Below are 25,301 nucleotides of genomic sequence, written 5' to 3'. Positions count from 1 at the left end.
GAGAAATGCAGTTGGATAGCTCAATGATTCTCTACAATGTACTTCTCAATCTCACTAAATGACACTCCCTCAGGTTTCTTTGATAGCTCATAGGAGTTGCAACAAGTGGATCCTTTGTCTCCCTTGTTATTATTATGGAGACCCATGGCAAGAATGAGTTTAACATTGGCGAATGGGTCCATCTCTTAGGCTTCTCAGTGGGAACCTGAAGTGAGGAGGGACTTCTTGTATCCCCTCTATTATTCGCTGGTGAGAGTTTGTTATTTTGGAAGGAGAATCCCAAACATTTCTACTCTTTTTGATACTTGTTCCTTTCTTTTGAAACTGTTTCATGTTAGAAGATTAACTTGGCCAAGTTAGAGTTACTAATAGCTGGAAATGTGGATGATCTTGACGGCCTGGCTTGTATCATGGATTTTTAAGTGTCTTCTTTGCCAATGCTGTACTAAAGCGTAGCATTGGGAACTAATTTCTAGGGAAAGGCAATCTAGGATGGTGTTATGGAGAAATTAGCACATTGTTTGGTGTGATAGAAGAGGTTGTACCTCTCCACAGTTGGCAAATTAACCTTGACTAAAGTCCTCCTCAAATCTACGAACTTGTCGTTTCTTGTCCCTGTATGTGTTGGCAGTGTTGTGAAATGTATTGAAGGCCCAAGGTGTGTTCCCCAATTTATGAAGGCGGCCTGGGTATTAGGAGACTGGTTAAATTGAAAAGAGATTTGCTTGGAAAGTGGCTCTATCGTCATGCTAATGCTAGAGAGAATTTTAGAGGGGGGGTGATAAAAATGAAGTGTTAGCTAATGGGGTGGTTGGAGTTCCAATGAGGGGAATGGGAGATGCATGGTGGGATAATAGAAGAAAATCCTATGAGAGTGTTGGGATTTTCCTAGCACATCAAAATTGACATAAGGAATGGAATTAAGATAAGATTCTGGGATGACATATGGTGGGTGATCAGCCTCTTAAACAGGCTTTCCCATATATATTCAACATTGCTAGGGAGAAGAATGCATCGATGGTGGACAACTTAACAGTTATCAAATGGTTATCCTCAATGGGAAGTGGATATTTTTAGGGTGGCAAAATATTGGGAGGTTGACTCTACCATGTACGCGAGGTTCTATCCTATTCAATTAAGACAAGGAGGGGAAGACTAGATGCTATGGAGTATATCAAAGAGAGAGGTGTTCCAAGCCAAGTGTTTTTGTAATGCTTTTTTTTTTTTTGATAAGTAAAGTAATTATATTATCAAAAAGGAGGCAAAAGCCTGATACAAAGTTTAGTGACCAGTTCTATGTTTGATCAATGGATATAAGGAATTTATGTAACCCCAAACCATTGAAATCAACCGCTATGGTCCATGTACAAAGAGTTCTAAAGAAAAAGACTATCAAATCCTCCATCGATCTCTCTTTGTCCTCAAAAGTCCTGTCATTGCGCTCTCGCCATAAACACCACATGATGCATATAGGGATAATCTTCCACACCGCTCTTATTTGTTGATTTCCTCTCAGATTATTCCAACTGGCCAGAACCCCGACCACCGTCTTCGGCATCACCCAAACTAAGTCCAATCTGCCAAATACCTCATTCCATAACCTTCTCGCTACCTCATAGTGTATTAAGAGATGGTTCACCGATTCACCTCCCTTCCTACACATGCAGCACCAATCTGCGATAATCACCCTGTGCTTCCTCAAGTTATCAGTTGTGAGAATCTTACCCAATGCTACAGTCCACACAAAGAAAGCTGCTTTGGGTGGCGCCTTATGTCTCCATATCTTTCGCCATGGAAACTGAACAGGTGTCTCTTGAGTAAGAGACTTATAGAACGAGTGCACCGAAAAAGTACCTTTAGCTGTAGGTATCCACCAAAGACTATCCTGTGAATTACCTGGTTTAATAAAATACAAAAGGCTATAAAAGGCTTCAATACTGCTCATCTCTTAATCTTGTGCCGCCCTACTGAAGTGGATGTTCCATTGAATTTGCTCCCCTGATCTTTCCAGTACATCAGCTACTGAAGCATCAATATCTCTTACAATTCTGAATAAAGAAGGAAATGATTCCTTTAGAGCCACATGATCACACCAAGTGTCGTACCAAAACTTAATACGGGTTCCTCCTCCTAAACGGATTCGGGTATAACGATTGAAGACCTCCCACCCTTTTCTTATATGTATCCACAAGCCCACTCCATGTGCTCCTCTCACTTCTTTTGTACACCAGCCCCCCCATAGGTCCCCATATTTGCTCTCTTTTTGTAATGCTCTAATCCCTCATTATGGTTCAAGTTTCACATGGAAGATCATTTGTAGGAGTAAGGCCCCCATAAAGCGCTGCTTTCTTTGCTTCAATGGTTTCACTTGGGAAGATTCTTACCACAGACAATAACAAAGCGTCAAGTCCCAGTGGTCTAATGGTGTTGTATGCGCAAGACCAATGGGGAATCCGTTCATCATCTTTTACTACATTATGAAGTAGCTAGCACACTACGACAAACTATCTTCATTTGGTTTGAGCTGAGTTGGGTGATTTCTAGAAAGGTGTTGCATAGTGAGACATTGTGGAAAATTATCCGGATCTGTTTGATGTGGAGAATATGAAGGGTAGGAATGGCTGAAGCAAGGAACACTGGAGACCTGAAGGTTTTGTTTTTAATGCTTTATACCATTAGATGGAGCCAATATATGTATCTCTAGTTTTATTTTTCAGAATTTTCTGTCCCCTTTCTCCTTATATCACTAATTGTAAGGTTGTATACCTCCGTATAAACCACTTATGCCCATCTTTATTTTATTGATCATTAATAAAACTTAGCTTATCCAAAAGAATGAAGACTTAATTATTGGTCAAATTATTTCAAAGTAATAGGTTCTAGTGGAAAAGGAGTGGTTATTCATGTGCACATCACCTAGTCTTCCTTGAGCTGAGATTCTTTTTTTCAGTTTCTTGAAAAAATGCGCTTGTTCATGCATGAAAACCTGGGCTAGTTTTATCTGATGTCACTCTTTTTTCAGGTGGGTACTGCAGATGCATTGGCCTTCTTTTTACCTGGTGTTGTTAGTCAATTTGCCAAAGTGCTGCATACCTCGCAAAAAATGATTAGTGGAGCTGCTGGAAGTATTGAAGCTATTAACCAAGCAATTCGAGCTTTAGCTGAGTATCTTATGATAGTCCTTCAGGATGATGCTAATTTATCTAGGTTTGATGTGTCAATGGACATCATTACTGACTCTAATTCAACTAAGTACAAATCAACACAATCTTTGCTGGAGGAGCTCCGCAGTTTGCCAGATAAAGCCCAAGGGAAAAGTAAACTGGTAGCTGAAGATTCCAGTGCCAAAGCAAAAGAAGTTTTTACTAATGAGTCTGGACTCAAAGAGGTCAGAAGCACTGATTCTGGCAAGGGGATTGGATCTTTGCACGTGAATCGCACCAAAGATTGGATTGAGAAAACTGCAGCACATGTGGATAGGCTTTTATGTGCCACTTTTCCACATGTATGTTCTTATCCTTGTTTTTATGTAGTTATTCCTAAAGGCTAAAATGCAACAAATTGTTGGGAGCCCTTATACGGTAATTACTATTGACTTCCTTAGTTTCTGACCAAATGTTTCATATGTTTGTCAGATATGTGTTCATCCAGCCAAAAAGGTTAGACAAGGACTCCTAGCTGCAATACAAGGTCTGTTATCGAAGTGCAGTCACACACTGAAGGGGAGCAGACTAATGCTTCTGGTGAGCTGAGAATTGGAATTAGTATATTCCAATGTTTTGGGTTTCATAACACATTGCCTTACATTGATTCACCTGAATTAGATACAGTTGAATAACTTTATATGCAAGTTATCATTTGGAATATGTTGTACATGATGCTCTTGATGTGCATGCAATTTCTTTGTGAGAACAAAATAAAAGCAAATGACCATAAAGATTCTTGGTGTCAGGTTTAATAAGATTCATACCATAATGGATTAGGAATGGGTCTTTACAGCAGAGGAAATTATTTTAGAAGTTCACTTTATTGCAGATTTTATGGATGGTTTAGAATGATTTCTTGGGTGTAAGGTTGACCCTCTGCTGATGCCTTTTTCGAGTTTGCCTCTTGGCTCTTATAAATTGAGATACTCCCGACTAGATATGCCTTGATTGCAGAATTTTGGCACAATGTAGGATTTTTTTAGTTAAGGTGGTTGTGTTACTTTGATTAGAGCACCCTCTCCAGTTAATCTCCATATTTTACATCTGTTTTACTCTTGCTTATGGGTGTTGCTACAAGGTTGTACAGATTTTTCATGGAATGGTGTGGTAGATAAAGCGGTTTGCCTCACGGTGAACCAGACATGGTTTCTTCATCAATTCAGTTAGAGCTTAGAAGGGGTGGACCTTGGGAGTTTCCAGAAAATCTCTGTTAGGAAAACTAGCTTTGAAGATTTTCTATAGAAAAGCTAGTGGAATTTAAATTTGTGGAAAAGTGGGTCAATTTGGTATATTGTTGAGGCAAGGAGAGCTGTCAAAATTTGTTTATTTTATTTTTTGATACGTAACAATTTTATTCATCAAATGCAATAGGCGAAGCCCATGGACACATGATGTATACAAAAGAAACGCCTAAATACATTCTAATACTGGAAAAACGAGGACAAAAACTCATGGAAAGCACTTCCATTAAGTACTGTAGTCGATAAACAAGAGAGAGAGAGAAAACTGTGTTGTGTTTTATTAATGAATATTCAACTATACATATACAAGTAGTGACCATTATACCCTCACACTATACATTTAATTACAATATGTATTCCAACACTCCCCCTCAAGCTGGGGCATATATATCATATAAACCTAGCTTGGAACAAATAAACTTTAGCCGACTATGACAAAGTGGTTTGGTAAACATATCTGCAAGTTGATCAGCAGACTTCACAAAGGGTATTGAGATGTCACCACTGAATATCTTATCTCGAATGAAGTGACAATTAATCTCAATATGTTTAGTCCTCTCATGGAATACAAGATTAGACACAATATGTACTGCAGCTTAATTATCACAAAATAACTGAAGGGGGACAGGAGCTGGAAACCCAATCTCATGAAGAAAGTGTTGCAACCATGTCAGCTCACTAGCAGTGTGAGCCATTGCTCTGTATTCGGCCTCTGCACTAGATCGAGCTACTAATGTTTGCTTCTTACTCTTCCATGTAACCAAATTACCTCCTACAAAGGTACAATATCCAGTAGTCGATCTTCTATCTGACGGAGATCCTGCCCAATTAGCATCTGAAAAAGTTTCAATTCTAAGATGCCCATTTGGTCTATACAACAACCCAAGGCCAGGAGCTCGCTTAAGATACCGAAGAATATGGATTACAGCATCCCAATGTGAGACCCTAGGCGTTTGTAGAAATTGGCTCAGTACACTTACTGCATAAGAAATATCAGGTCTAGTGATAGTCAGATAATTTAAGTTTCCAACAAGTCTTTGATACCGACTTGGATCTCCAAACAACTCACCTTCCTCTTTCAAGAGTGTACGATTTGGATCCATAGGAGTGTTAATAGGCCGTGCACCCAACATGCCAGTTTCTTCCAAAAGATCAAGTACATATCTAAGTTTAGATCTCCTAACTTCGATTCCAAGAAAGTATCTAAGTTTACCCAAGTCTTTTGCCTGAAACTGATCATTTAAAAATTGTTTCAGCCTGGCGATTCCAGTTGAATCACTCCCAGTAATTACAATATTATCCACATATACAATCAATAAGATATGACCTGCATCACTATGCAGATGAAATACCGAGTGGTCTGTTTGGCATCTATGAAGACCAAATGCCAATACACTATCAGAGAACCTCCCAAACCATGCTCGAGGAGATTGTTTCAAACCATATAATGCATTTTTTAACTTGCAAACTGTATCTCGACACTCCCCCTGAGCAACAAAACCAGGTGGTTGCTCCATATACACTTCCTCATTTAAGTCACCATGTAGGAATGCATGTTTAACATCCAACTGAAATAAGGGCCAATCCAAATTAGCAGCAAGAGAGATCAATACCCGAACAGATGAAATTTTGGCAACGGGAGAAAAAGTCTCGTCGTAATCAATGCCATAAATTTGAGTGTAACCCTTAGCTACCAAGCGAGCTTTCAGACGTTCCACAGCGCCAGTAGGATGGAATTTGACTATGTATACCCATCTACAGCCAACAGATTGTTTTCCCGGTGGCAGAGGAACAAGATCCCATGTCCCATTATGGTGAAGAGCATCCATTTCATTTTCCATGGCTGTCCTTCATCCCGGATCAGATAAAGCTTCCTGAACTGTCTTAGGAACAGAAACTTTTGACAATTGAGAAGTAAAAGATGAAAAAGATGGAGACAATGCATGACAGGAGACATATTGGCTAATCGGATGTTGAGTAACACAAGAACGAATACCTTTTCGGAGAGCAATAGGTGGAGATTCTGAAGCACTGAGTAACTCAGGGTCTGAAGACGGAGACAAAGTTGGTGGAGGCAGGGGAGCTGGGGTCTGTGAGCGACGCGAGTACACCTGTAGAGGGACAAGAGAAGGCACTGAAGGAGGTTGGGTAATAGTGGGTGACTGTGGAGGAGAAAGGGTTAGAGTAGGTAATGGTAGAGGATCACATTCAACAATCGAAGACGTGTCTGAGAAATAGGGTATGGACTCAAAAAATGTGACATCAGCACTTGTGAAGTAGCGTCGAAGAGCAGGACTATAGCAACGATATCCTTTTTGTGTTCGGGAATAACCAACAAAGAAACACTTGGTAGCATGTGGATCAAGTTTATCAAAGCCTGAGCCAAGATTATGAACAGAGCAAACACACCCAAAGATTTTGGGTGGAAGAGCAAAGGTTGGCCATGAGGGAAACAAAATGGAGAAGGGAGATGAGCCGTCGAGGACAGATGAAGGCATACGATTGATAAGGTGACATGCAGTAAGTATACCATCACTCCAAAAACGTTTAGGAACATGCATGTGCAGTAAAAGTGCTCGAGTTACATCTAACAAATGACGATTTTTACGTTCAGCCACCCCATTTTGTTGGGGTGTGCAAGAACATGAAGTTTGATGAACAATTCCCTTATTGCTTAAGTAAGCAGCAAAGGCATTAGATTGATATTCTCTTTAGCATTGTCAGAACGCAAAACTTGAACTTTTTGTCCAAATTGAGTTTTAATTTCTTTTCGAAAGACTTTGAATATGGAAAGGAGTTCAGATCTTGCTTTCATCAGAAATAACCATGTCATACGAGAATAGTCATCCATAAATGTAACAAAATATTGAAACTTGTTTGATACAATGTTGAATGGTCCCCATATATCATAATGAACCAATGCAAAAGAAGAAGATGCTCGATTATCAACTCGAGGTACAAAAGACACACAGTGGTGTTTACTAAGTTGACATGCTTCACAAGGAAAGGGAGACACATTTCCAAGATCCCTAACTTGACGTTTCAAAAGAGAAAGGGATGGGTGTCCAAGACGGCAATGCCATTCAAAAGCGGAGGAGGAAGTGAGGGCTCGAGTGGGTGACTGCTCGATGTCGAGGTAATACAGACCATCAGTTTCATGGCCCGTACCAATCGTCTTCCCCGTCTTGAGATCCTGAAAGATATATACAGAAGGAAAAAATGTCACAGAACATTGAAGATTTTGAGTGATTTTACTAATGGACAGCAAGCTAAAGGGAAAACTAGGAGCATATAGAACGGATGACAGGGATATAGACTTAGTGAGCTTGGTGGATCCAATGCCTGTAACTTTAGCAAGAGAACCATTAGCAAGAGTAACACTCTTGGGAAATGACATAGTACCTAACTCAGATAAGGAATGAGACAAACCAGTTAGATGTTCATTAGCTCCTGAATCGATGATCCATGGATTTTGGGTAGACGAGACAAGACATGTGGATGCTGTACCTGGTTGGGTAAGAGTAGCTCTAGAAGATGAAGCCGCTCGTGTAACTAAAAATTGATCATACTCATCGTTCGATATGCTGATCATCTCTGGAGGCAAGTTGGAACTCGTTGCCTGTGATGTAGAGTCTTGGCAAATGGCCTGATTAGTGGACCCAGATGGTCTCCCGTGTTGATCCCAACAATAGTCCACCGAGTGGTTAGTGCGACCACAATGGGTGCACTTACGAGATCCTCGACCTCGAGTACGGTTACCTCTGGTATCACGTCCCCCACGTGCACCTCTACCACCCCGGCCTCCATACCCACCAGGAACAACATAAGAGGCAACTAAAGCGGATCTCTCATTACTCTGGTCAGAAGATAACTGAGATCCAGGTCCAAATAATGTGGCTCGCTGGAGTCAGGAGAACACATTAGGAAATGATGGGAGCTGTGGGCTTGCCAGAATTTGAGAGCGAACCGACTCATACTTAGGTTTTAGGCCAACTAGAAACCGAACAACGTTGAACTCTTCACGTTGTTTTAGCATAATTGAAACATCAGAAGTGATAGGTTGATAAATTTTGAGTTCTTCACATATACCCATCACTTTAGAGTAATACTCTTCTAGACCCAAAGCACCCTGTTCCAATCCAAAAAATTGTTGACACAACTCATAAATACGAGTTGTGTTTCCAACACCCGAGTACATTTGTTTGAGATGCCTCCATATCTCCTCAGTAGTGTCAAAGTGTACTAAACTAGCACAAATATTAGGCTCAATACTAGTCAACATCAAGGAGCAGATTTGAGCATTTTCTTGCTCCCATTGAGCAAAGGTAGAACTAGTTGACTCAGGCATTGAATCAACCAAGTGGGTACGACGAAGACCCTTACCTTTCAAGAACATTTCAACAGATTTTGACCATAGTATGTAGTTCTTTCCATTCAATTTCACCGTAGTCATAGGCATGTTAACATTTGGTGCAATAGATAATGACTCAAACTTAGCTTCCATGGAGAAAAATGTGAGAATATGGATCAAAAACGAACAAATACACGCTGGAAAAATAGAAACCAGCTTAACAACCCAAATCTCGGATTTGTACGGGTCAAAAACAATCTGGAAAAATAGAATTAGGACCTGAACCGGCCTGTATCGGCCCTGTTTCGGTCCGTTTCGGCCTGTATCAGTCTGAACCGATTCTGTTTTGCCGGAACTGGCTTGTATCGGGTCTGAACCGGCCTGTTTCAGCCCTGTTTCGGCCTGTATCGGCCGGTACCGGATTCGGGCATATCGGATTCAAGAATAAATCAGAAAACGCGAATAAGTTATTCCTAACCCGGAATAAGTTATTCCTAATCCTGATGCCAAACAAGTGCTATTCCAGATAGGAATAGGTTCTTATTCCAGATTGGGGGCATGCACAACCATGGATAAGATAGCAAAACACACCAGGAATAGCCAAAACTTGTAGCCAAACATACCTGGACTCTTCCTCCGGCCGGCGATACACAGTCCTTCCGGCAGCCGATGGAGACGAAAACTCACTGGAGTGGACAGAGGACGCCGGCGACCTCGATGCCGGTGTCCATTACTGGAGATAACCCCTTATGTCACTGGAAAAGCACTTCAGAAGGGGCTGCCGGCCGAAACTTCAGCCAAAACTTCACAGCACCACCAACAACCAACGACAAGCACCAGCACCCGCCGGAAAAACACCACTAACCTGTCATACAACCACAACCGACCACGCACTTCTCTGATACCATGTAGTCGATAAACAAGAGAGAGAGAGAGAGAAAACTGTGTTGTGTTTTATTAATGAATATTCAACTATACATATACAAGTAGTGACCATTATACCCTCACAGTATACATTTAATTACAATATGTATTCCAACAAGTACAATAGCCAAAAACCAACTAAACAAGGAACACATAAAAAATTTCCAGAGTTCTACATTCCGTTCCCTATTATTAAAACAGCTCTCATTCCTTTCCAACCAAATGCACCACATCATGCACAAAGGAATCATCTTCCACACAGCTGCCATGTGAGAGCAAGTATGAAGTCTAGTCCAACATGCGAGTAAATCTACCACTGATTTTGACATAACCCAGGTCAGTCCGGATCTTCTAAACACACCGTCCCATAACACTTTAGCCACATCACAATGTAGAAGTAGATGATCCACTGATTCCGCAGCTTTCTTGCACGTGAAGCACCACTCCATGACAATCATTCCACGCTTTCTCAAATTGTCAATTGTCTAAATATTCCCAATTGCTGCTGTCCTTGAAAAAAAAGCAACCTTTGATGGAACATGAGCCTTCCAAACACTACCAGGGCAAAGAAATGTAAGGCAGATCAGACATCTTATAATATGATCTAACAGAAAAATTTTTAGATGGTGTATATCTCCAGTACATTTGATCCCTTTCACGTCGTCTAATATCCACTGACAATCTGAAAAAATCAGTAACCTCCTCAGTTTCCCAATCCTGGACAGGTCTGAAAAATCTAACATCCCAATGCACCTCTCCATTAGAGTAACTCATCAACTCTGAGATTGTGGCCTGCTGATTAACAGCCAACCCGAAAACAGAGGGAAAAGCTCTAAGCAGTGCATTCTCACTAAACCAAACATCAAACCAGAATCAAACTCTTGAACCATCACCTACCACATTTGACTTGTTTCACAAAAGTATCCCATTCTTTTCTAATAAATTTCCATAAACTCACTCCATAATCCCCCCTACTCCTTAGTGCACCATCCCCCCCGATCACTCCCATACTTCCGAACAATCACCCTCCTCAACAACGCTTCCTCTTCCCTATGATATCTCCACAACCACTTCCCCAACGACTTATTAAAACTATACAAATTACGAACCCCCAGGCCTCCATCAGCAATCGGACAGTGAACTTTTTTCCAGCTTACTAAAAGAAATCTTATTCTCCTCTCCCAAACCACCCCACAAAAATGCTCTATACAACTTTTCATTACGATTAGCCACTCCAACTGGTAAAGGAAATAATGAGAGAAAGTAAGTTGGGATATTAGAAAGAGTACTCTTTATAGAGGGTGATTCTACCCCCTTTTGATAAATACAACCTTTTCCACGCTGCCGACCTTTTCTCAATCTTCTCAACCACCCCCCATCCCAAATATACTTTGCCTTGAACCACTCCACCAGCTGGAGACCCAAATATTTCATGGGCAAATAAGCAACTCTACACCTCAATAATTCCGAGAAATTGTTAATATTATGCACATCTCCCACCGGGACCAGCTATGATTTACCAAAGTTCACCTGTAGTCCGGATATGGCTTAAAATATAACAAGACAGCCCTCAAAGCTTGAATTTGTTCCCCATCAGCATCACAAAAAATAAGAGTATCATTTGCAAAAAGCAAATGTGATATAGAAATGAAGCCATTATTATTAGTTCCCACCGAGATACCAGATATAAAACCTCCTCCTACCATGGCCTCCACCATACAGCTCAAAGCCTCCATAACAAGAGCAAATAAAAATGGAGATAACAGATCCCCCTGTATCAATCCTCTAGAACTTTTAAAATAACCACAAGGCTGCCCATTAACCAAAATTGAAAACCGAGCAGTCGAAATAAAATGTCCAACCCAACCACACCACCTGTCACCAAACCACATCTTCTAAGCATGTAGAAGAGAAAATTCCATTTACATGATCGTACGCCTTTTCCATGTCCAGCTTACAAAGAACCCCTGGAATGCCTTCCCGTACGACTATCTAAACACTCATTTTCAACGAGCACATAATCAATGATTTTTCGGCCTTTAACAAATGCATTTTGGGGTTTATAAATAATCTTATCCATCACCTTGCTCATTCGATTTGCCAAAACCTTTGAAATTATCTTATAATTTCCACTTACCAAACTAATGGGATGGAAATCCTTCAACTCCGAAGCACCCAATCTCTTAGGGATTAGAGCGATAAATGTGACATTCATTGACTTCTCAAACTTTTGATAATCATAAAGTTCTTGTAGAACCTGCATCACCTCCTCTAGCACAATCTCCCGACAATCTTGAAAAAAGGCATAGAAAACCCATCCAGGCCAGGAGCTTTGTCTGTTCTCGTCCCACATACAGCCCGATGCACCTCAAGCTCTTCAAACGGCTTCTCTAGCCAACTTGCTGTAAAAGTATCCACAGCCTCAAAATTCAGGCCATCAATTTTAGAGAGCACATTATTATAAAACTGCACAACATGATCTTCAATCTCATTAGGTGTAGAGAGCACATTATTATCAGTTTTAATAATCTCAATAGCATTGTTATGCCTATGAGTTAGCCATTTTATGAAAGAAACTAGTGCAATTATCCTCCTCTTTAAGCCATAGAACTTTTGATTTCTGCATCCAAGATATTTCTTCCATCAAAAGTACCCTCTCAAGTTCTAACACCAAAAACTTCCTTGTTCCACTTCTTCAAATCAGCTTTCAAAGCTCTAAGTTTACTTGCCAAAACAAAGCTAGGAGTCCCCACAAATTGATAAGAGTGCCACCAGCTTCTGACCTTGTCTACAAAACCCTCAAATTCAAGCCACATATTCTCAAACTTAAAATAACGTCTACCCTCATGAATACCCCCACAATCAAGTGAAATGGGAAAGTGATCAGAACATACCCTTGGCAATCTTTTTTTACATAACTCCAGATATTGAGTCTCCCAAGAAGAAGAGACTAAGAATCTGTCCAGCCTTGAACCTCCTCTATAATTAGACCATATATGTTCTCTCCCCACTAAAGGCAGATCCAGCAGTTCCAAATCAAATATCAACTGAGAAAAATTCTCCATGGCTGAAGACATAGAAGAATTACCCACCCTCTCACTTGGATAAAAATTATATTAAAATCCCCACATATGCACCAAGGCAAATCCCACAAATAGTACAATCCCGACAATTAATCCCACAACAAATATCTATCCCGGTCCCTATTTGGCCCAGAAACACTTGCCAATGCCCATTTCTACCCATCTTCTATATTTTTTAAAACACAAGCCACTGGGAAAACTCCAACACAATCCTCCACCATCTCAACAACTCTCTTATCCCACATCACCAATACACCACCTAGCCCCGGAAGAAGCTAAGTAGGTCCAACCAACATATAAACATCTCCACAAGCTACGAATGATACTTCTATGAACAAAATTCAATTTGGTTTCTTGGAGGCAAACAACATCAACCTTCCAACTACAATTGAGAGATCTAATGCGAAGACGTTTATTAACGTCATTGTTCCCCCTTACATTCCAAGACAAGATTTTAGGCTTCATTAACTAAAGAGGAATCCCTCCCTTTTAATTTGTCCCTCCCTATATTCCCTCCTTATTATCATAGTTTTTTTTTTAATAGGTAAACAAAACTTTATTGCTCAAAGAATAGGCCTAGCCCAGTATATACAAGAAACAGCCCTAGTTAAGCGGGGGCAAGAGAGACAAGGAAATCATGAAGGGCCATCCCATTGAAATCAACAGCTATGGCCCAATTACATAGTGTACTAAAAAATAAAGCCAACAACTCCTCTAGCGATCTCTCCTTGTCTTCAAATGTCCGTGCATTCCTCTCCTGCCATAAACACCACAGATGCACAGTGGGATCATCTTCGAAACCGCTGAGATCTGAGACAAACCTCCTATGTTTGGCCAGCAGGCCAAGACTGCCACCACGGTCCCCAGCATGACCCAGCCCAACTCCACTCTACTAAGCACCTCATCCCACAAAGCCCGTGGATCTTGCAATGCTCCATTATCATAGTCTGTCTACTTCCTCACAGCTGACTTCATGGCCGTGGATCGACCAGCTTGTATGGCTACTAGGAGAGCCTTAAATTGTTCTTCCAAAATTTGTTTATGGAAGCATATTAGAAGAGTTTGCTAGGTTTTCCCAAATGCAGCAGGCTCCACTGTTGGAGATTGGAGATGATGGTCACATTGGACATTGCCATGAACTATTGTGGCGATGTACCTTTGAAAAGCTTATTTTTGAAGATGTTTTGCATTGTGATAGATCAAGAAGCTCTTTTACCTGATTATGTGCTGCTGTTTATGTCACTGTATGTTAAATGGGAATCTCTAATTTTTTTAGACTTTGAGGATTGATGCCTAGGGTCAACTGAACTTCTGGCTTGTTAATTTGGTGAAGGGAAGTTGGATATGGGAATGGATAGTATGGGACGGATCTTGTGGGAAGTCAGATGCCTCATCTGAGATCTTAGTCCAGGGGCATTATGGGGAGGCTTAGGGTTTGGTTTTCCCTAGAGATCTGCTCAGACCAGAATTTCTGGTAATGGTTGCTTTCTGTAGCTATATGCTGTTGTTTTTATATGTGCAAAACTAGTGAAGAGACTTTTGATCTTTTTTATTATTGCAATATGGTTAGGAAACTATGGTGTTTAACATTTTCTTTATTTGGGATCTCAGGATCATGCCACATCAGCTGCAACTTTGGTAATAGGCTAGAAAGGTCGTTGTAATAGATACTTGATGAATATAGTGTGGAAGCCATAACTATATCCTCCTTTGGAGAGAGTATTTGAAGGAATAGAAATGCTGAAACCTTTGAAAGCAATTGTAGGATATTCATATTGTCTTTCTAAAAGTTTGTGGATCTTTTAAATTTTAGATTATTTCTCTTTGAATATATTTTCCTTCTTCTCTAGCATTTCCTGTATGGTTCACGGGTATTTGGGCTAAGCCCTTCCTTGTTGCTTGTAAAATTTACGACAACTGGCTCAATCGCTAGGATGTAAGATAGCTTCATTCCTGCTAATATATTTGGGTCTTCCATTGGGGATAGGGGCAAGATCGCCTCTCTTGTGGGAACCAGTTATTGAAAAAATAGAGAGAAGGTTGGCGAGTTGGAAGAGAATGTATTTGTCGAAAGGAGAAAGACTCACTTTGATTAAGAGTACTCTATCTAATTTGCCTACATACTTCCTATCTCTTTTTCCTATTCCAGCAAGAGTAGCAAGCCGTATTGAGAAATTAGAACGAGACTTTTTGTGGGGCGGTTTGGGGGAAGAGTTCAAGTACTATCTGGTTAAGTGGGGAACAGTGTGTCGTCCTTTTTCTAAAGGTGGTCTGGGTATAAAAAATGTGAAGACTTTCAATCAGGCACTTTTGGGTAAATGGCTGTGGAGGTATAGTCGGGAACCGGATGCTTTATGGCGAGGGGTGATTGGGTGCAAATATGGAGATATATGGGGGGGATGTTGTACTAAAGAAGTTAGAGGAGCTGATGGAGTGGGGTTGTGGAAATATATCAGGAAAGGTTGGACAGTCTTATGTCGGCACGCCCGTTTTCAAATGGGGAATGGTACCAGGATCAAATTTTGGAAAGATATTTGGTGTGGTGATACGACGTTACATGAGTTGTTTCCCTCTCTTTATCAAATTGCCAGGAATAAAGAGGCTTCAGTGGCGGAGGTTATGGGTTTGTTGGGGGGACATTTTCATTGGAACATAAGTTTTAGCAGGGCGGTGCAAGATTGGGAGATGAATAGCTTAGTGGATTTTTATAGTCTCTTGTACTCTATGAAGCCGAGCAATCAACAAGAAAACTGGTTATGGTGGGTCCCACACAAGAAAGGTAAGTTCTCAGTTCGCTCCTTCTATATTACTTTTGAGCAAAATCTCAACTGTCAAGTCCCTTGGAGAAGGATATGGAAACATAAGGTGCCCCTTAAGGTGGCCTTCTTTGTGTGGACTGCTGCTTTGGGTAAGATCCTCACAACTGATAATTTGAGAAAAAGGAGGATTATTGTGGCAGATTGGTGCTGTATGTGTAAGGGAGGGGGCGAGTCGGTAGATCATCTTTTACTACACTGCAAGATTGCAAGGGTTTTGTGGGACGAGGTGCTAAGTAGAGTGGAGTTGGGCTGGGCTATGCCGGGGACAGTGGCGGCAGCTTTGGCCTGCTGGCCCAACATAGGAGGCCAACCCCAGATTTCAGTGGTTTGGAGGATGATACCACTTTGTATCATGTGGTCTTTATGGCAAGAGAGGAATGCAAGGACTTTTGTAGACATGGAGCGAACAGGAGAGGAGCTGCTGACTTTGTTTTTTAGTACGCTTTGTAATTGGGCCATTGCTGTTGATTTCAATGGAATGGTCCTCCATGATTTTCTTGTCTCTCTTGCCCCCGCCTAAAGGGGTAGTTTCTTGTACATGCTGGGCTAGGCCTTTTCTTTAATTAATACAATTTTGATTACTTATCAAAAAAAAAAGAAAGAATGAAAGCACCCAGCTGTGGCTAAGGGTTTTTCCCATTTTTCGCCAAAGCTGTGTCTAACGTTGGTCTTGTGGCATTTTCTCAAACACTGGCAGGGTTATCCAGTGACCTAAAGCAAAGAGTTGGTAGTTATGCAACTCGCATGGCATGTTGACTCTATAGCAAACAATTTATCTATACCACATCAACCATATTAGGGTAGGCATCTATTTGGTAAATCCTATATCGCAATATTTTTTCTTTCAATTTTATTCATTTTCAGCACTATACTCTAGTATGTCTGGAGGTTTGTGTTTTTAATCTGGAATCTCCAGATGGGCTTATAGATCAAGTCGTTGAGATATTGACACAATGCATGCTTAATCTGTTTCTATTTTTGCTACTATCTTCCACGTATAGTCGTGGATCCTCTACAACTCTGATATTAAGGTAGTTACGAGTGTAGTAGCATGTTGGAGTAGGTCAATCTCATAACAATCCTTGCCTTTTGGAGTTATATAAAGGAAAACACCCCTTTTTGATTGCTTGATTCGTTACATGTTAAAATTTTTTGAATGAGTTGGCGTAGTATATCTCTTGGTTTTCTTTTGACTTGAAAATTTATAATCGAATATTCAATTAAATTCAAACAAAAAACCACAGCAAAGCCACTTCGTTAATCTATTTGACAGAAAATTGCTTATAAAAAAACTATTTTGAATGAGCACTCATCATAGGTTATTTTCTAATGATATCTAAACTGCCTCCAGATTGATGCTGTTCTCTTATTCTATTTGTTTATTGTCCCCATCTAAAGACAAGAAGCCGAGTTGCTTTTAGCTGTTTCATCTTCTGGTATATTAATAATTTTGATTATCGGTAAAATTTTGTTGATATGAAAGATGTTGTATTTTTAACTTTTTTACTGCTAAATACTGAATCTAATATCTCTAGTTGATTCCACTCATACAGGAATGCTTGTGTGTTTTGGTTGTTGATGATTCTGAGGTGGTGTCTGTAGTGGCACAAGAGTTCCTTGATTATTTATTCTCATTAGGTGGGAAACTTCATTCCGAATATGATGTTGCTGAGATTTTTAGCAGGTTTGTGCTATATCCGATGCTGGTCAAAGTGCTGTTTTAATTGGATTCATCTCTTGAAAGTGGTATCATTAGAGCTATATTTTGTTTGCAAAACCAGGCTAATTGAAAAGCTCCCGAAACTGGTGCTTGGGAGAGAAGAATCACTAGCCATATCACATGCTCAGCAGTTACTCGTAGTAATATATTACGCTGGTCCTCAGATTGTTGTGGATCACCTCCTACGTACTCCCGTATGTTAATTTTTATTTGTTGTACATATAAACATTTGTACTGGTTTTCTAATGAGCTTTATCACAAAATTATTTCAAGGGAAATTATAGCAGACACCTCATTGTGTTTTTGCCTATATCTAACTTGAGGACTGAGTTTATTTTTTCTATATTAACACCTATGCTTTGCCAATGCTTTGACCACACTGTCAGCAATATCTTCAATTTATAAATTATAAAAAGTATTCTCTGCAATTATACCCTCCCAATTTCAGTGTTCACTCTCTCTACCTTCTATTTCTCTTCTCTCGCCTCTCTCATCTCTAGTCTCTCCGCCTTCTCTCAAGTGACCCTCTATTATTATTTTTAATAAGATGGTTTTTACTTGTGCGAGATGGTAATCTTATTTTTGTGTGGAAATTTAGGTTGCAGCTGCTCGATTCTTGGATGTTTTTGCTGTCTGTCTGAGCCAGAATTCTTTGTTTGCTGGTTCTCTTGACAAGCTTATTTCAATAAGGCGATCCTCAGTTGGATTCCTTCCCTCTATTGCTGAGTTGAAAGCTGGAACTAACTTTACTGCTAATCATCTGACTATTATGAATGAGGCTCCATTGGAAAACTCAACGCCCATGTGCATTGAGGAAAATGATATAGAATACACACTGAATAATGTACTGAAAATTTTTGAGCTTCCACGGATGCCCCCTTGGTTTGTTTATGTTGGTAGTCCGAAACTATACAAGGCTCTTGCTGGAATTCTTAGGCTTGCAGGTCTATCTTTAATATCAGGTCATTTCAACTCATGGACTTCTAGTTCTTTGTTTAGGCTTATGTTTTTTCTGTTTTGTTCTTACATGGTGTATCTTTGATTTTGCTTGTTGCTAGACTTAAGGAGTGAAGGGCATCTATCAATTATCACTGATATTCCACTGGTTTATTTGCGTAAATTGATTTCTGAGATTCGTGTGAAGGAGTACAGCACTGAGACCTGGCAGTCTTGGTATAATAGAATTGGTTCAGGACAGTTACTGCGGCAGGCAAGCACTGCTGTGTGTATCCTAAATGAGATGATTTATGGCTTATCAGATCAAGCTGTTGACATCTACACGAGGATGTTTCAGAAGTACAGGTCAAAAAGCGAAGAGGTTCAGGAGTTTGATGCTGGACTTGCTAATGGTCAGCATTACAAACTCGAATGCTCTGTGCCTAATGAATCTGTCTGGAAGGCTTCTCAGGATAAAGGTGTAAGGAGTCACTTGACTGATTGTGTTGGTGGAATCTTACATGAGTATCTATCCCCTGAGTTGTGGGCTCTTCCAATAGATCATAAACCTTCTCTACATTGTGACGATGGAGCTGAAGATATTAGTTTACATTTCTTCTGTGATACGGCTATGCTACAGCAGGAAATTTACATTTTCCTCCACCTGATATATAATCCAGTGAATCTTGCATCAGTTTAGCATGTTCTTCTTTGCAGATTTATATCGTACTGATTGTAGCTTTGTTGCCCCCAAACAGGTTATAATTGATGGCATAGGCATTTTTAGTATATGCCTTGGAAGAGATTTTTCCTCTGGTGGATTTCTTCACTCATCTCTATATATGTTGCTTGAGAATCTTGTTTCTTCAAATTTTGAGGTCAGAAGAGCCGCAGATGCTGTTTTACATGTTCTTTCTGCTACATCTGGCTATACAACGGTAAGAAGGCATGACTCAATCTTAGTCTTTTTTTAGTATTTGCTAGTGCATGACTGTTATTAAATATATTTCTTGTAGGTTGGACAGTTAGTTCTTGAAAATGCAGACTATGTAATTGATTCAATTTGTCGGCAATTACGTCATTTGGATCTTAATCCTCATGTCCCCAATGTGCTTGCTGCTATGCTTTCTTATATTGGAGTAGCTCACAAAATACTGCCTCTATTAGAGGAACCGGTATGACTATATATCCTTGACTTTGATAGCTATATTGAGATTTGAGAGTAATTAACTTGCTCATCTTTCTGATTTATCCTGAAGATTGTATGTTCCTGTAATTCTCCTCTTTATTTCAATGAGTATGTTCTGCTTAGAGAGTTATTAATGTTTTCTTTTAATGTAATTCAAAGTTCGTCCCAGTTAGTTCTTATGCTTTGATTCAAGATGTTATTTGTGAAAGCTTTTGATTTTTGCTGAAGTAGCAAATTCTCTTTTTTAGCAATGCAGATACAGAGTTTGTGCCTAATTTATTTCCTCCCAGATGTGTTATCCTCAATTATATTGTTTTGTCCCTCATTTTGTGTAGATATATTAAGTAAAGGGCTGGTTCTAATGAGACTTACAACTTTTGGAAAGTGATGCTTTTGGTCTGACACTGTAATATTGAACAGATGCGTGCTGTTTCACTGGAACTTGAGATTCTTGGCAGGCATCAACACCCTGATTTGACAGTTCCCTTTTTGAAGGTCAACAGTTATACAGTGCATGATTTCTTTGTTTTGCATGCGTGCTTTTCTGCTTTGTGTTATCTGTTGTTTCGGTTGTTATTTCAAGTCTTTATTAAAAGCTGCAGAACTCTTATCCCCTCCTTTGTATCGCCTTTAAATTTGGACACTATCATGGTCCAATATATTTAGAGCACGTACAGGAAAAAGTGGGTGATAGCTGCAGTCCTCAAATACCTTATCAACAATTTAGTTGCTTAGAGACATGGATGGGGATAAAAATTAATTACTCACGGTTGTCGTTAACATTATCTTGACATTGCCAAGTATTTAAGAAGTCTCAGTTATCTGTACTTGAGATTATGAAATAATTTATGCTTTCAGTTGATTGTAATTTCTGTCACATCTAATCAAAACTTCAGGGTTTATAATCACTATTTTGTGATGTGTTTATATATGTATCATATGTCTGCTCATAAGTCAATAGACCACTTAAACCCTGATTATTGAGAAACAAAGGAAGAATAGTTTAAACTTTGAAGCTTTTGTGAGAGAGAGAGAGAGCCCTGTCTTTGGGTTCCTAATCAACATATGACTTACACAGTTACACTGAAGTAGGACAAATATAAGTATAACTAGCTTCCAATACAATAGAACCAATTATAGAAACTTTTATGACTCATTAACACTCTCCCTTGAGTTGTGGGAAGATATCTTACATGCTCAGCTTGTTTAAGGTTTTGTGAAAGATACTACTGTAAACTTTGGCAAGATATCTGTATGTTGTTCTTCTATCTTCACATCAAGTGCACATATTAAGCCAACATGCAATTTCACTTTGATAAAAATGTTTATCAACGTCCATGTTCATGATTCTATATACTGGATTATGGGCAAAATATGGCCATACCTATATACTGGATTATGGCCACTTTTTTGTTGCAACACAACCATATGGGATCTTTAGTCATATCTATATTCTTTCGACAATATTTTCTCTCATAATGCCACACGAACTCCATATGCCATGGCTGTAACTCTACTCCATTTGATCTCATTTTGACTACTTTTCTCTACTAACATGGGAAAATCTTTCAAACCATACCCTAGGAGACTGCTTCAGTCCATGTAATAACTTCTTCAACTTACACACTACCATTGGCAAAAAAAATTCAAGACCAGAAATAACCTCCATGTCACTTCTCATCTAAGTCTCTGTGAAGAAATGTATTCTTTAAACCAAATTGCTGAAATGGTCAACCTAGATTTGTTACCAAAGCGAGGAAAGCTTCAATTGGATTCATTGTTTCTACTGGAGGAAACTTGTCCCTATAGTCCATCCCATTGGTTTGCGTAAAGCCTTTTGCTGCCAACTGTATTTTGTACCATTCCAGAGAACCATCAGCGTTATGCTTCATATCTCATGCATGTTCATTCAACTTCCTTTTTACCCTTCAGTTAACTCAACAAGATCCCCAGTGTAAGTCTTATAAAGAGCGTTGCTTCTCTCTACTAAGCATCACCGAATGCATCTTGTATACTTTGAGAAATAGATGTTATTGAATATAGTTTGAAAATAAAGATTCTGATAGAAATTGCATCCATATATACAATTTCATCCTTGAAGGAGGATGATAGCATTTATAGCCTCAATCAAAAATATCTCGAGAAAACACAGTTAAGAGCTCGATTATCTAATTTATCTGAGTTAGACCATGAACTTGAACGAACACACCCAAAGATTCGAGCAGGAAGAGAAACAGTGGATCACTTATTCCACCACTGTGAAATTGCTAAATCCTTATTTAATGATTTCTTTAGCAGGGTGATTACACTGAGCTATGCCTGGGAAGGTGGTTGATCTTCTAGAGAGTTGAAGAGGTCTTAAGGGTATACCACAGATTGTTGCAATGTGGAAGATGGCACCTATTTGTCTCCTGTGGTGCATTTGGAGAGAAATAAATAACTGGAATTCCGAGGATTGGGGGCGCTCTTTCAAAGATCTTAAAAGTTTCTTTTTCAAGACTTTAAATTGTGTGGGCCATGGCTATAGATTTTAGTGGTCTCAGATTCCATGACTTCCTTGTATTTATTTCTAGTTCCTACCTAGGTGCTTTCTTTTGTGTACTACTTGTGTACTTGGACTATGTCTATCTTTTGTATTAGTAAAATTTCTTTTACATATCAAAAAAATAAAAAAATAAATAAATTCAGAAAAAAGGGGGGAGGGGGGGGGGGGTGTTGGGTTGGTGTTTTAATGAAGTTAGGGGGGCATATGGTGTGGGTTTGTGGAAATATATTCATTCTGGATGGGAGAGGGTCTCCAACTTTTTCAGGTTGGCGGTTGGAAATGGTCATGATGTTTACTTTTGCATGATGTTTGGTGTGGTGCAAGGGCTCCTAAGTATTTTTTTTTTTTTCCATCTCTTTACCAGATTTCTAGTGATAAAGAGGCTGTGGTGGCTGATTTGTTGGTGTCTTCTAATGGTTCTTTCCATTGGAATGTCAGTTTTTTGAGAGTGGTTCATGATTGGAAGCTTGGAATGTTTGCTGACTTTTTCAATTCCTTGTATGCTATGTCATTCAGTAATGTGATGGAAGATAGGATGATTTGGGTTCCTGTTGGGAGTAATAGGTTCTCGATGCGCTCCTATTACAAGGTTCTCTCTGGATTCTCTAATGATCATTGTTTTCTTTGGAAGGTTATTTGGAAGTGTAAGGTCTCTCCCGAGATTGCTTTCTTTGTACAAACTGCTTCTCTCGGGAGAGTGCTCACCACTGATAATTTGAGGAAACATGGTCTCATCATTATGGATTGGTCTTTCTTGTGTAAGAAAAATGGGGAATCTTTGGATTGTCTTTTGTTACATTGCGAGGTGGCTCAATTCTTGTGGAATGAGATCTTTAACCGGACTGGTGTGGCATGGGTTATGCCTGGAAGAGTTATGGATATTATTAGGTGCTGGAAAGGTATTAGGGGAAATGCTCACATTGTCACTGTGCGGAAAATGATTCCCCTTTGAAAAATATGTGGTGTTTGTGGATGGAGAGAAATAAGAGGTGTTTTGAAAACCGGGAGTGTTCCTTGGATGAGCTGAAGAGATTCTTTATAGTAATTTATTTTCTTGGGCTTCGGTCATTAGTTATAATGAGGACAGTTTTCATGATTGGCTTGTATCCCTCACTAGTGCTTAGTGGAACTTAGCTTTTCTATGTATACTTCTTGTGTACTAGGGCTATGCCTATTCCTATCAATAAAGTTTTACTTATAAAAAAATTGAATTTTTCCATGCTAGTCTATGATGTTATTTACAGTGTCCAACTTAAACTTTAATCTGAGTGATCAACACCTGAACTAAAATCAATGGCAATATCACTTATTATTCATGTTTTTTTTATTTTCGTTATACTTTAACTTTAATATGTACATGCACATGATTAAGGACTGCTGATTTCCATTGTTTAGATTAGAGTAAATTTCTTTTATAAGAGAGCATTGTGAAATGGCCCGATGTTTGAGGGTGGAGAAGTTATATATCTGGAAAGAAACACAGGTGTCAAGGTAATATAAGATGAATTCAGAAAACAAATAGAGGAGCTCCAAATAAATGAAACATAGAATACAAGTGTCTTGTGAGTTCTTCTCATCATCATCATAATCATCATCATCATTGTCATTGTCATAACCATGATCTTCATGATCACCATCATCATTGTAATGAAGATCCTTACGAAATCTGCATAACCTTGTTGACTTTGTTTGTCAGTAGTTGCATTTGTTTTTGTATCATTCCTCTTGTACATGGCAAAACAATTTTAACGATTTGGTTTAGTTTAACTCTCATTTCACTTTGGGCTATGCCTATCTTGCATTAATAAAATTCTTATTTACCAATAAAAAAAAAAAAAAATCACTTTGTTTGGGTATTCGGAAAAAGCAAATGCTAGATTCAAACTTGGTACTCTTTTCATTAGTTGTGCGAAGGCAACTAAATAAATGTCATCCAAATGCATTGCATAGGAAATTGGTGAAACTTGTATGCTTCAGTTGCAGTCTAATCCTTCATTAGTTGTGGACTAGTTACACCTTATAGTAAGCCAAATCTAGATAACCTCATGATGGAAATGTAAGTGCTGTTAAAGAATGTTTATTGGCATTTTACATTGTGTGATTTGTGCTTTTATATTTTGCACTTAAAGCTCTTGTAGGTCATGGGCTTATCTCACCTTTTAGTTATATCTGCATAGCCTGAAATGCTATGTTGTAAGCAGTATCTGATAATATTTTCAGGCTGTAGCAGAGATTGCCAAGGCATCAAAGCATGAGGCGTGCTCATTGCCCACTCAGGCTGAGTCTTATTTTTTGCATGTGAAGTCAATGATGTCTGATGTTGAGAACGTGGCAAGAACAGGATCCAAGCAAGGCTCCGATACATCTTTTGTTGATGATAATGACATGTCTTACATGGAATTAGGTGGTTTCCTTACTCATTTTTCTTTTTATTTCACAGCAGTATTTCTTTGATAGTGGCTGCCATCCCATTTGAGAGCCTGCCTTATTGTCCAATTTAAATGGGAGGATGCCATGTGTATTAGAAAAAAATCAGGTTAGAAATGCAGTGCATCACTCTCTCGGTCACTCCCCCAAATAGGTCTCTACTCTCAATCTCCTCTCTATTTCTCTCTCTCTCACCAAGATTTTCTACCAGTCTTGAAAGTATCGAACTGATGATGAGGAAATGATGATACATTTAAAGGCACAATAGGCACAGATGGAGGCATGGTCAGTGTTGCCACAAGCCTCCCCCTGTGCTTGATGGAGATGATGATCCATCCAAAGACATGGCAAGAACAGTTCACATCCTTGGAGCCCATGGAGAATGAGTTTAACTCCTCCATGGTCAGTTCCTTGACTGCTGTGATTGACAAGGGGTGGCAGAGGGGTGTTCTAAGCTTCTGGGGTTTTCTTTTCTTGCAGGAATTGCACTCCTAGAAGTTGTGGGGAATCCTGGCCACGGCTCAGTAACTCTCCTACATTTTCTAGGATTTTTACATGTGGTGATAGGGTCCTAACCTGTCTAGGATCAGAATTCCTAATGAATTGGGGGTTTTTTCAAACTGGCTTTAAGAACCACTTTTCTAGGTGTTTCCTGATGTATCTTGGACTTCAATTGAGCTTAGGAGTCCTAGCAGAAATCTTGGTCTAGAGTCTCTGGACTTATCCTAGTTGAACTTGGATTCCTAGTCCACTTAGGGTTCAGCCAGGGCACATCCTGGGGCTTTATTGGGCCTAAAAACAGAGATTTACCAAAAATTTTCACTCAATCCCTCTGCTTGTAGCCCATCTTCAAGGTTGGG

At 39.5% G+C, this 25,301-nt stretch overlaps 1 protein-coding gene across 5 annotated transcripts in view; it reads left to right on the top strand.

Annotated features, from left to right (window-relative positions):
* Positions 1–25,301, top strand: part of LOC122282984 (TELO2-interacting protein 1 homolog) — a 46,961-nt gene that overhangs the window by 14,474 nt on the left and 7,186 nt on the right. For 4 of the 5 annotated variants that reach the window (XM_043095089.1, XM_043095087.1, XM_043095090.1 and 1 more), the window contains 10 exons: positions 3,023–3,505; positions 3,636–3,743; positions 17,178–17,308; positions 17,406–17,538; positions 17,943–18,306; positions 18,403–18,923; positions 19,039–19,218; positions 19,297–19,455; positions 19,890–19,964; positions 24,235–24,418. In XM_043095089.1, coding sequence (XP_042951023.1) covers positions 3,023–3,505; positions 3,636–3,743; positions 17,178–17,308; positions 17,406–17,538; positions 17,943–18,306; positions 18,403–18,923; positions 19,039–19,218; positions 19,297–19,455; positions 19,890–19,964; positions 24,235–24,418 — 2,338 coding nt within the window. The remainder of the gene's footprint in view (positions 1–3,022; positions 3,506–3,635; positions 3,744–17,177; positions 17,309–17,405; positions 17,539–17,942; positions 18,307–18,402; positions 18,924–19,038; positions 19,219–19,296; positions 19,456–19,889; positions 19,965–24,234; positions 24,419–25,301) is intronic. The other variant, XM_043095088.1, reaches the window with a different exon arrangement.

The sequence above is a fragment of the Carya illinoinensis genome, chromosome 11 (genome assembly GCF_018687715.1).
Source record: "Carya illinoinensis cultivar Pawnee chromosome 11, C.illinoinensisPawnee_v1, whole genome shotgun sequence".
Taxonomy (NCBI): Eukaryota; Viridiplantae; Streptophyta; class Magnoliopsida; order Fagales; family Juglandaceae; genus Carya; species Carya illinoinensis.
This window is presented reverse-complemented; position numbering and strand designations above follow the sequence as displayed.